This window comes from Eimeria acervulina, genomic scaffold (assembly GCF_000499425.1).
Source record: "Eimeria acervulina Houghton genomic scaffold, Eah_scaff338, whole genome shotgun sequence".
Lineage (NCBI taxonomy): Eukaryota > Apicomplexa > Conoidasida > Eucoccidiorida > Eimeriidae > Eimeria > Eimeria acervulina.
The window spans coordinates 17,305-29,401 of record NW_013549871.1 but is presented as its reverse complement, the minus strand read 5'-3'; the positions used below and the strand labels follow the sequence as shown (position 1 = coordinate 29,401).

Below are 12,097 nucleotides of genomic sequence, written 5' to 3'. Positions count from 1 at the left end.
TAAAAGGAGTTATTATAAGGTAATAAGTTGTTGCAGTGGAATCAGAAATACTTTTTATGCTATTAAGAAGAAAAATATAAATAAAAATACTTTAATTGATGCATTTAATTTGCAGTTAAGTTTCATCGATTTCATTACGGTGAGACGACAGTTGGCTTTTGCTGTCTTATTTTCCCTTTGCCTCTATTTCTCTCCAACTGCATTATTATTAATAATTACTTTTTTTTCTTTTTTTTGTTCTCTCGCTGCAGTAAACAATGACGCATCCTTCAGCCCCTGACAGCAGCAGCAGCAGCAGCTGCAGCAGCAGCAGCAGCAAAACGATAGGGGATAAGTATAATTTCTCTTGGCAGCAAACAATGTTAAGAATTAAAGACCCAAAGATCTCAGTGCCATTTTATGAAAAACACTTTGGAATGAAATTGGTGAGTCAGTAGTAGCTGCACGCTTCCTGAGGTGTATAGGCAGCTTCGCTTTATATAACGAGGTGTTAATTAGTTTAAATAGAATTAAAAAAGAATTTCAAAGTCATTTTCAAAGAATTGCAAATAAAGGTGCTTGTTAATTTGGAGTGTATAGGGAGGTGCGATAGAAGACAACGTCTCTGTTATTCTTTTCTTTAGATATTTTTCTGTGAATGTTTGTTTTATTTTTTTAAATATATTTTCTCTGTTAATTATTAATTATTATTGTTTATTTGTTACTTATTTGTTTATGTGTGTTTGCTTTCTTTTTTCTATTAAAGCTCGTTTGTATTTGTTTATTCTTCTTGTCTTTCTTTTGTTTATTTGAATATTCTTCTTTTAGATTCATTTCTATCATTTTAATGATGCAAAGTTTTCGCTATATTTCTTAGAAAGACCGCATGAAAACGCAGTGCTTCCAGCTGCCGGTACACCTGAATCAGAGAAATATCTCTGGAATATGAAGGTAAGAAATAATAATAATAATAATAATAATAATAATAATAATAATAAATAATAAATAATAATAATAATAAGCATAATTAATAAATGTAATTAGTATATTATATTATATGAATTAATTAGAGGATTACCTGTGGAGTACGATGTTAGGAAATGATTACATAATAATATAATAAAGACAATTAATAAATTGAATTTGAGAAGTTTGTTTTTGTGTATTTTCTTTTTATTTTCTTAAGGGGGTTTGTTTGGAGTTAACGCACAACCATGGAAGCGAAGACGACGCAAACTTTTGCATAAATAACGGGAATGAAGAGCCGCACAGAGGCTTCGGGCACATTGCATTTAATTGTGATGATGTTGTGAAAGCATCAGAAGATCTTGAGAAGGAAGGGTGAATATAAATAATATAGTTTTTTCGTGAATTGTTTCGATGTCTTTAACTCTGTCTGCTGCTCTATTAAAACAGTTCCTTCCTCCTTCTGCTTTGTTTTGTCATTTTGTTTTAAATTTATTATTTTATTGCATGCGGTGTTATTTGAAGTGATATTTCTTCGTTAAGTTGTATTGACGCTCGTTTAAAATAAATAGCTTAGCGAATATGTTGTGATTGCTGCTGCTTCTTTTTGAGTGTATTTGTTTGCTATTGTTTGTTTGTTTCTTTGTCTTTGTTTGCCTTTGTTTAGTGTAGCATTTCAAAAGAAGCCTCATGAAGGAAAGATGAAGACAATTGCATTTGCAAAGGACCCTGATGGCTACTGGATTGAGCTGTGTAATCGCAGTAAAAATGCAGAAATAAAGGAGAAATTCAACCTCTCTCAAACTATGATTAGAGTTAAAGACCCTCAAAAGTCGCTGGCTTTCTATCGCGATCTCCTTGGAATGAAACTTGTCATGAAAAAAATACATGACAGTTTCACTGTCTACTTCTTAACGCACTTAGAACCCGGTGCTCAGCCTCCAGAAAACATCGAAGTGCGCTTTGATATATATATATATATGTGCGTCTAATATATATATATATATAATATATATGTATAAATATATATCTATATAACGCCCATCTTGACTACGGCTTTGTGTAATATATGTATATATATATATATATATTGTATATATATATATATAGTATATATAATATTAGATGTATACCTATATGTATTATGCTGTGTTATATAATATAAATATCATTTAACATTATTATGACGGGCAAATGGTATCGAAGTAGGGCATGAAAATATACAAAAATATATTTGCATTGATAAACTGCAAATGTTTCGATTGAAGACGATGTTCGTAAGATTCATCGGCATTTATCTTTCTTGAATCCGTATATATATTATATATATATATATTGATGTACATGCATAATTAGTTATTTCTCTGATCTTCTTTTCATTTGAGTATTGAAGTATGTGTTTGTTTGTTAATATATGTTGTATTATTAGAGCGATGAAGCACGAGAGTTCGTGAAGCAGCGTTGGGCTCCGTTATTAGAGTTAACGCACAACCACGGGACAGAAAAAGACGAAAATTTCAAATATCACAACGGCAATGATCAGCCCCAGGGCTTCGGCCACATTGGCATGCTCTGCGATAACTTAGAGAAAGCATGCGAAGACCTTGAAGCTGCAGGCGTCAAATTCAGGAAGAGACCCCAGGTAAGAAAAATAATAAATCAAACAATAACAATCAATAATAAACAACAACAACAAGAAGAACAACAGCAAGAACAAGAGAGAGGAGAACCAGAAGTACATGTATATATGCATATATGTATATATATATATATATGTGCGTGGATGCATGCATGTGCATGCATGCATCCACTACCGTCTAAAGAATTGCCTTGTGTATATTTGATAAATAGGTATACATGTGTTTGTTTAATAGGTGAATTATGAATTGATTTCGATTTTCTGCATTTGTTTGCAGGATGGAAAGATGAGAGGACTTGCCTTTGTTCTGGATCCCGATGGATACAGCGTTGAGTTAATTAACAGAGGAGTTACGTTTTAACTCTAATATACATATATATATATATATGTATATATATATATATTATATATATATGTATGTTGTTGCTATTATATAAGACATTCTGCATATGCACATGTTTGTATATATACATGTATACATGTATGTGTGCATGCATTGGTTATAATTATGCTTTGTTTCTGCGTGTATAGTATTTTCTACAATATTATATCTATAATATATCTATTATAATGCTATTACAAATATCATATATGTTTTACTGATGCAACTATAAAAGACAAAACACTAGGTTTTCTTCTTCTTGTATTTATCAACTTCTTCTTTTCCTTCTGAGTATAGAAATGCCCAGTGAGGCATTTATTAATAAATTCGAATTTATATTTATTAAATTTTTGCTCGAAGTTTTGTGCTGAGCACTTTGATGTTTGGTTGGAGTTTTATTACGGTTAGGGTGTGCAGTACTGATTTCTCGTAGACATTTAAACGAAGAGGATATTGATAAAGAAATAAATATAATAATTATTATCATTAATGTAAGAGTGAAATTACTACTAATTTGTACTCCAGTAAAAGAATATAAATAACAGCTAAGACGCAAATAATTGCAGGAAGTTAGCGAAAGGTTTAGAAGAAAAGATACAAACAAATTTGCAAAATATTCATTGCAGATATTTTTTAATTAATTAATAATTTAAATGAAAAGGCAGAAACAAAAGCCTTGAGCCGAGTTCAACTAACTGATTGCAGCATTCTCGAACAGAGACACTCCCATTAATTAATTAATTAATTAGATAATTAACTAATTAGTTAGTTAATTATTTTAAATTAAGAATAAAAAGAGTAAAGATTGTCTTTCTTCGCGCTTGCTGCAACGAGTTGGTTGAACTCAGCTCGAGGCGTTCGTTTATCGCTCTTCATTTATTTTCTCTCTTTGCTCTTCACCGTCTTTTTATTAATACAACTAATTGCTTTTTATCTAGCATAGTTATATATATATATATGTGTGTGTGTGTGTGTTCTTATTTCCCTTCCTTATCAGTTATTTGTTAATTATATTCTTGTGGAGCTGTCTTCGCTACTATTTGTTTTACTTATTTATTTATTTATTTTTATTGAATTGTTTTTGCTATCGTTTGTTTATCCTCTAGCCAACTGATATATGTGCAGTAATAATCAGCGAGTTTAACGGGGAGTGAAATGTTATAAACAATTTTTGCTTCACTTTACGTTGAAGAACCTGAAAACAATCAATTTAAACTTAAAGAAAAACAAAACAAAACAAAACAAATAAATAATTTATTTTTACAACACTCACCAAGCAAATGATATCCAACAGCGAGGCCTCCGTAGAATCCTCTGCGCGCTGCAAATTCAAAATAAAGAAAAGAATACAATATTCCTTGTCTTCCAGTGGTTTAGGGTTTAGGGTCTTCTAGGGTTTAGGGTTTTAAGGGTTTAGGGCTTTTTAGGGTCTAGAGTCTTCTAGGGTTTAGAGAATTTGGGGTTTAGGGCTTCTAGGGTTTATGGTCTTCTAGGGTTTAGGTTCGTATAGGGTTTAGGGTTTCTAGGGTTAATGGTCTTCTAGGGTTTAGGGTCTTTTAGGGTTTAGGGTTTAGGGTTTAGGGTTTGGATGAAGAAAAAGGAAGTACCTTCGCGTGCCTTTTCCAAGGGCCTCAGTTTTCTCTTAATTGAAATAAGAGGGGGGCATGAATGACTCAATTGAAGCAGAATAAAGCGAAGAAGACGAAGAAAACAAATACTTACAGCTTCCTCTTCTTCTTCTGCAATCAGCTTTGTCTTTACAGGAGGCGCTGCAGGTGCTGCTTTTACTGCTTGTATTTTCACTATCCTTGAGAAAGGTAAAAAGCGAGTTAATTTTTTTGGGAATATTTCCCCCGTCTCTGAAATCTAGGGTTTAGGGTCTTTTAGGTTCTTATAGGGTATAGGGTTTCTAGAGTTTATGGTCTTCTAGGGTTTAGGGTCTTTTAGGGTTTAGGGTTTAGGGTTTAGGGTTTGGATGAAGAAAAAGGAAGTACCTTCGCGTGCCTTTTCCATGGGCCTCAGTTTTCTCTTAATTGAAATAAGAGGGGGGCATGAATGACTCAATTGAAGCAGAATAAAGCGAAGAAGACGAAGAAAACAAATACTTACAGCTTCCTCTTCTTCTTCTGCAATCAGCTTTGTCTTTACAGGAGGCGCTGCAGGTGCTGCTTTTACTGCTTGTATTTTCACTATCCTTGAGAAAGGTAAAAAGCGAGTTAATTTTTTTGGGAATATTTCCCCCGTCTCTGAAATTAGGTATTGAAATATTACATTATTTGAATTGTTTTATTATTTGAATTGTTTTATTATTTGAAACATTTCATTATTTGAAGTACTTTACTCGAAATATTTTATTATTTGAAATATTTTATTATTTGAAGTATTTTCAATTTCAAATAGCTTTTTATTCTCCCCGAACAAATCGCGAACATTCAAGTGCATTTCAACTCACCATGCTTCACTGGGCCCCTCTTTCCAACCTCCCTGAAGAGATTTACAAGGAATATATTTATTTTGTTATGTGCATGCAGCAGATAAAGCAATTGTAGGAAATCATAATATGCTTATAATATGCAGAGAAACAGATATATGCATTCTAACCTGCGATCTGTTACTGGAGTTGGCGGACTGTGTTGAAATGTTCATTGAAGTTCAAAGAGGAGAAAGGAAGAAAACCAGAAATAATAAACAAATCGTTTTAATTTATGCTTACCGCGGGCCTTGTCCAGCTACTGCATGCACCCCATTCAAGCAAAAGCAAAGAAAGCAAATAAATGAGTTTATGAAAATTATTATTCGAGTATATTGATGCCGCACGTATTGGTATTCTTGCAGTGGTTGAGATAACTCCTTTTCTGGTGGAAAACAAGCAAATAAATAAACAAAAAAATAGGTGTATATATATATATATGCGTATGTATAACAAGGGTGCTGATATTGCATGCCAGTTGGTAGTTGCACTAAAACATTAATTAAATTAAATGCGATTTCCTCACTCTTTTTCTCGCTCAAGTTCAACACAGGGCCTGCAAAGGAATACAATGCAAATATTTATTTATTTGCTTTATGCTTAATTTATTATGTGTAGATCTATATATCTATATACGCGATGTTGCGGCATGCATTCATGCAATGTATATACATATATATATACATATATATATGTATATATATATATATATTAGTATGTTGCGTACATCAATCTGCGCAACATGATGTGCACTGCATGCATCTGGTATTATTATTATATTTATTAGTATTTTAATTATTTATTATTATTGTTAGTTATTATTACAATGCGTTCACCAATCAAACTCAATAAATGAATTGTTTTTCTTACCACTTCAAGTTGCACATGGAAGCGAATTTTCTTTTCTCTGCCTCGGATTGAAAATTTTGTCTGTCTCCACATTCGGGGGAAGCACCATCAGGGGATTCGCATGCAGCCCCCTAAAGAAAGGGTTTGCAAGAAGAAAGCAGATGAATTAAACCAAATAAATAAATAAAAGAAATAAACAAAACCTCATAAGTGTAGTATAGAAAGACGCACAAACCAATTCTTTTCTGTTGTCATCTGTGCAAGGGTTTTCCCAGTTGCAGGGAAGGCATTCCATCCTGTTTAAACAGCAGTTTATTAAAAGTTAATTTTGTTTATTTGTTTTATTTATTTTGTTGTTTTCTTTAGGCTTACCGACAGGGCAAGGAAGATCCCAATTAACCGCGCAAGCATCCAGAGCTGCAACGGGTGTTTTTGTTTGATTTTATTTTATTATTTATATGTTTCTGAAACTTTTTTTCTTCATTTGTTCTTAAATTATTCACCTTCGCACGGCCAGTTGACGCGGCACTCCCTGTACAATCCCCGAGAGATGCATTCGAAAAATTTAAAGAGCAAATGCAATTTTATTTTTAATGAATTCATTGTTTGCCTCAGCAAATTTAGTTTATTAATTTTAATTTAATTTAATTCAATTTAATTTAATTTCCCTTAACTTGTTTTGATGCAGTGGATATTTGCTCTATCCTATGAATTTATTTTAATTTATAAGAACGTCTGATATGTTGTGTGTGTGATGTATTTACACATATATACAATTTATTGTATTGTATATATATAATATATCGCTTATGTATATATATATATATATAATATACAGATATCATTTAGTTTGAATCAGTTACCTCTCGAATTGTTTCTTTTCCGAAAGCGTCATCAGCGCAAAAGAGGCCCTGTTTATATTGCATGCAGTGGGGTCGTCTCTTGGGGCTTTGCATGCACTTTTTTGTTCTTCTATCCAGCCTAAAGCAATTGTTATTAAATCGATTTCAATTACAGGAACAACCAATTAAACTTAAAATACAATATACTTTACTACACTAAGGCAAAGCATAACTTCGTCTGGTAAGATAATATATCACAATTCTTTATTATTACTATGCATTTTTTTTCATATTTCTCTGTTTTTACCCTTAGGACAAGGAGCTGTATAGTCTTTCTTGCAAGTGTTCTCGCAGGGGAAGCGGGCTTGGCAAGCTTTCTCGAACTCTTTTTTCATTTCTTTCGTGAAGTACTGCGAATCAAATGTTTATAAATATTAATTACGTGTATTTTTTTAACAACATTTTCGAACAATGCAGAAATACCCGGAAGTTCCAACGCCCTTCGCACCGGTTTGTTGCGGTGTATGCTGAGGGAGCTCTACACCACAACTCTTCTTCTTCTTCCCTGTTGAATAAACAGGTTTGTGTTTTATTCATTTTAATGCTTTCAAGCGCCTACAAAGAAGCCCTTACCATCCTTGTGGGCAGACAGCATCGTAAGCCGCCTTGTGAAGTAAGCAGAGAAAGTAAGAGAATAAATAAGCTTTAACTTGATTTGCAATTCCTCTTAAAACCTTTCTGCTATTCCCTCTTCTCCACTGTTACTGTAGACGCACCACACAATCCTCTTCACACGGCCAGAAGGCGCCGCATGTCAAAACGTCAAATATCTTCTCAGCGTACACTCCACGAATTTTTTGCTGCGTCGCTGAAACCGCTAAAATTCGCCACGAGAGGGCACATGCCCGAGTAGCTGCCTGGGACTGCAAAGAAAACACAAATAATAATAATAATAATAATAATAATAATAATAATAATAGTAGCTGCCTGGGACTGCAAAGAAAACACAAATAATAATAATAATAATAATAATAATAATAATAATAATAATAATCGCAATACGTATAATTATTAATAAGGATAATAATAATGGTGAACCCTGCAGTACGCATGCAAATACATGCAAAAGATTTGTGCAGGGATATTGACGCTACAATGACTATCAAGGCTGAGTAAACAAACAGACAAACAAACAAACAAGCAAACAGAGAATGATATGAGTGCATGCAAGTGTACGGACTCGCTTCACAACTTTCTCCATCGGGTCGTAGCGCGAAGCCCTCAGGGCAAGGCAGCGTAAAATCTCTCACTCCTGTGCTGCATGCATGCGTTGCGTCTCCTTTACAGGGCCATTCAGCCTGCAAAACAAAGATATAACAAGAAGAAATGAAAAAGGAAGGGTAACAACATAGCACTTAAATTATGTTGTGCCGTACTTCGCAGCTGTTCGCCCAATCCGCTTTTCTAGAAAACATTGTGCATACACCTCGGCTGCTAGAGGAACATTTTTCTGTTTTGTTTACGCGTTTTCGGGGAAGAAATCAAACGACTTGGATCTCTCGCAATATCCTGATATGGCATCGAATATCTCTTTAGAGAAAAAAAACTCATTTAATGCTGTGACGAGCCTTTGTAGTCTCTGAAACCAAAGAAGGATGATGGATTGTACAGACCCAAAGACAATGCAATTACGTAGTTTCTTACTTCGGCGCGTCGCAGTACTGGGTGGAGGTCTCGCTGTCCGATCGCGGAAGCCACGACCGAGGGCAAGGCGCCCTGAGCACATTATACAGAAAAAATCAATAGTACACGACAAACAAGCCCGTTGTGATTATTGCATGCATACTGCATGCATACTGCATGCATACTACATGCATGCTTTGCTCAATACCCACGAGTAGTCCGGAACGCAGCCTCCAGCTTCCTTTGCTTCTTCAGCCGCCTAACGGCCAGCGATATTGGATGCGTTGCAACGGGTCCACTGCTTTCTTAAGAACTTTGCTTCACCTCTGATTCTGCCCTTTGCAATATTGAAGCCTCTAATTGCTGTTAAATGGAAAAATTGCTTTATTCTTTTGAGGGAAATTCAATGAGGGGAAGCCAAGCCCACTTGCTGCTGTGCTGGGGGCAATTTGTGAATTTTCCGTTCGAAGCTTTTGAGAAATGGGACTGCGGAATCCTAGAAAAAGGTTTAAAAGTAATTTCGGAAAGGAAGATGTGGCGTTCTCACAAGGGATTCAACTTCCTGTTCAAGTTTTTCCGTGCTGGGAAAGTCCGCTGGGGGCCACTGCTTGATGAGGCCCCCCGCAACAAAACACCAACAGGAGAAACAGGAGAAAATAAACGCAAAGCATAAAGGCATTTGCATTAACATGTTCATAGAGCGGATAATACCTCGCAGCAAGCACAACCCTAAAGGGTTTATTCAGAATGCAGGCAGCGTTCTGGCAGGAGATTTGGGGTGTCGATACACCTGAGACGATGGCGATGGTTTGACGGTGCGCTGAAACAGGAAATGTTTACATGTCTCGCAGACTGATAATAACTTAAGTCAATTGTTCCCCCTTTGTAAAAATACTTTTGCTGTTGTTTTCACCGACTACTTACACCATCAACCAGTTTTGCTTTCACTTCCACTAACGAGAACCCCACGCCACAGGCGCCGGTGAATGATCGGCTCTATGGCTCTGTTTTCCCTTCCATGGCATGGTCCTTGTTGGGAAATAAGCATATTTTTGTTTATTTTTGCATTTAACAATGAAGCATTAAGACCATAGGAAACTCACATTATTATGAAGACGATCCAGTCGACCCAATGTCTCCTTTTCCGCTAGTTACTGTGGAATACTTAATACACGCAAAACAAAGCCCTTCGAGGGCCCTATTTTGATCATTTCATTAACATTTAAACTTCTTTATTGTTATTTTTGTGATTATTTTGAGAAAGTGAGAAGTTTCGCACTTTCAAATCCCGTGGTCTCGATGCAATGGGCCACTGGGAACACCGTGGGGGCCCCAGGGCCCCCATCAAGGGGGCCCCTTGGGGGCCCGTGTCGAGCGCCTACTTCATCGATGTTTATTCCTGGAGGTTTGCGAAGAATGTAATAAAGTAAGCTGTTTTCGTGTTTGTTTCCTTTCATCATTCATGTATACACCTTTTGTTGAAAGGTCAGTATTATTACTGAATAGTTTTTGCTGATTTGATGCAGCAGACTTCCTCCAGGGGCGGTTGAGGCCCACTAAAATGGATGGAATAAAATGCAGCGCCATCCGTCGGCTGTCCGTCATTTTATGCCTTCTTTTATTTGTCGCCGTCTCCGCCCTTCTTCTTCCCCCCCCTTGGGTTTATCTGTGTTGGAGTATAACCAACAGCAGTCTGTAATCGGAGTTTATCAAGCTCAACAGGCTCCAGATGCAGCTTCCTTTGCTTTACTTCCTCGAAGCCGTGCTGCAGAAAGCAGCAGAAAGGGCTCCTCTTTGCAGGTGCGGGAGAGGGGGCCCCAACCACCGCTGCTGCGTCTTTGTCTAAGAAAGTCTAAAGAACTTTCTATGAAGCAGTCAGGATATTTAGTTCCAGGTGCGTGCACATCGGGCGGCTGTTCTTATTCAGCTGATCTCCGTTCTGACTGCAGACTCAGAAGCAACAGGTCGCTTCGTTGTTGTCTATTTCACTCTTCTTCTTCCTCTTCTGCTTCTTCTTCTTCTTCTTCCTCTTCTGCTTCTTCTTCTTCTTCTTCTTCTTCTTCTTCTTCTTCTTCTTCTTCTTCTTCTTCATCTTCATCTTCTGCTGCTGCTGCTGCATCTTCTGACTGCCCCCCAACTGGCCGCATGCCCGTCAGCAGCAGAGAAATAGCAGAAGACGGTTCCTCCTTCATATTTGATAGAAGTTTTTGTTCCAGCGAAAGCAACGGTATGTTTGTGGAGTACACCATAGAGTCTGTTAGAGAAGGTTTAAGGAGAAGAAAGGCAAAGGAGATGTCGCAGCAGCTAAATACAACTGCTTTCCCTCAATTCAACCTAAGGGATGATGAAGCTGATGCAGGAGAACAATATTCAAACAAAGAAGAAGAAGCAGGTGAAGCACCGTTTGCATATGATCCCCACTGCGTAGGCGCAGATGCAGCAGCAGCAACGAGAAGAAGAAGAAAGCGGCAGCAACGGCTGATGTTTAAAGCAATTGATGATTCTAATTTAGGAGAAGTTCAGCTGGATGAAGCAAACATACAACAAGTGCTTTATATCCTAGGAAGGGCTTGCTTCCTCTCCAGTGCCTCCATTAATCGTTCTCCTTATGAAGAAGCTGTACTTAATTCGGGTGTATGTACACTGCAACCTGAACAGTGGAAGGCGCTCTTCAAAACAATTAAAGAGCGCATTAATGAAATGGACCCTCTTGAAATAACACGCGCCTCTCAGGGATTGGCATATGCAAAGAAAGCGATGGATTCTGCTTCGAAGTCGCTCAATACTCAGGCTGCACAAACACCGGAGGTGCCTATACACCCCAACGCGTGGCTTTCTGCGCAAGACGAATGTAACGCAGCTTTTGAAGAAATTCAGCGCCACGTCGCCACAAATGTACATCTCTTTAAAGGTGATTGTCTCTCTCGAATCTTCTACGCCTCTCTTAAAGGAGGATTTAAGGAAAACGCCGGATTCATAGAATTCGCTTGCTCAGAGGGTACGCAGCTTGGATGTATTAACACCTAATGGGCTAGCTGGCTAGCTGTCTAAACACCTAGCTGGCTAGCTGTCTAAACACCTAGCTGGCTAGCTGTCTAAACACCTAGCTGACTGGCTGTGTATAGAGCTAGGTGGCTAGTTGTAAAAACAGCTAGCTGGTTAGCTGTGCGTCAAAGCGTCACATTCCTGTGTGGGAGTTGTCACTAGCAGATGCCGCTGGCGTTGAATATATATATATATATATATATATATATATATATATATATATATATATATATATATATATA

General features: G+C 36.7%; 4 protein-coding genes across 4 annotated transcripts in view; 2 read left to right on the top strand and 2 right to left on the bottom strand.

Moving 5' to 3' along the window:
- Positions 1-257: 257 nt before the first annotated feature.
- On the top strand, positions 258-2,945 carry EAH_00033790 (lactoylglutathione lyase, putative; the record flags this gene model as incomplete). The annotated part of the gene is made up of 6 exons (XM_013395865.1): positions 258-425; positions 808-930; positions 1,166-1,320; positions 1,613-1,901; positions 2,375-2,587; positions 2,862-2,945. The coding sequence occupies 6 exons, from the start codon at positions 258-260 to the stop codon at positions 2,943-2,945; spliced, it is 1,032 nt and encodes a 343-aa protein (XP_013251319.1).
- A 5,016-nt stretch (positions 2,946-7,961) lies between these two features.
- On the bottom strand, positions 7,962-9,501 carry EAH_00033780 (hypothetical protein, conserved; the record flags this gene model as incomplete). Its single annotated transcript, XM_013395864.1, has 4 exons — positions 7,962-8,050; positions 8,368-8,485; positions 8,832-8,903; positions 9,358-9,501. The coding sequence occupies 4 exons, from the start codon at positions 9,499-9,501 to the stop codon at positions 7,962-7,964; spliced, it is 423 nt and encodes a 140-aa protein (XP_013251318.1).
- Positions 9,502-10,795: 1,294 nt separating this feature from the next.
- On the bottom strand, positions 10,796-11,002 carry EAH_00033770 (hypothetical protein; the record flags this gene model as incomplete). The annotated part of the gene is made up of 1 exon (XM_013395863.1): positions 10,796-11,002. The coding sequence occupies one exon, from the start codon at positions 11,000-11,002 to the stop codon at positions 10,796-10,798; it is 207 nt and encodes a 68-aa protein (XP_013251317.1).
- Positions 11,003-11,039: 37 nt separating this feature from the next.
- EAH_00033760 (hypothetical protein, conserved) overlaps positions 11,040-12,097 on the top strand; it is a gene marked incomplete at both ends in the record, with an annotated part of 5,675 nt that continues 4,617 nt past the window's right edge. The window contains one exon of the mRNA XM_013395862.1: positions 11,040-11,808. Within this exon, the coding sequence (XP_013251316.1) occupies positions 11,040-11,808 (769 nt within the window). The remainder of the gene's footprint in view (positions 11,809-12,097) is intronic.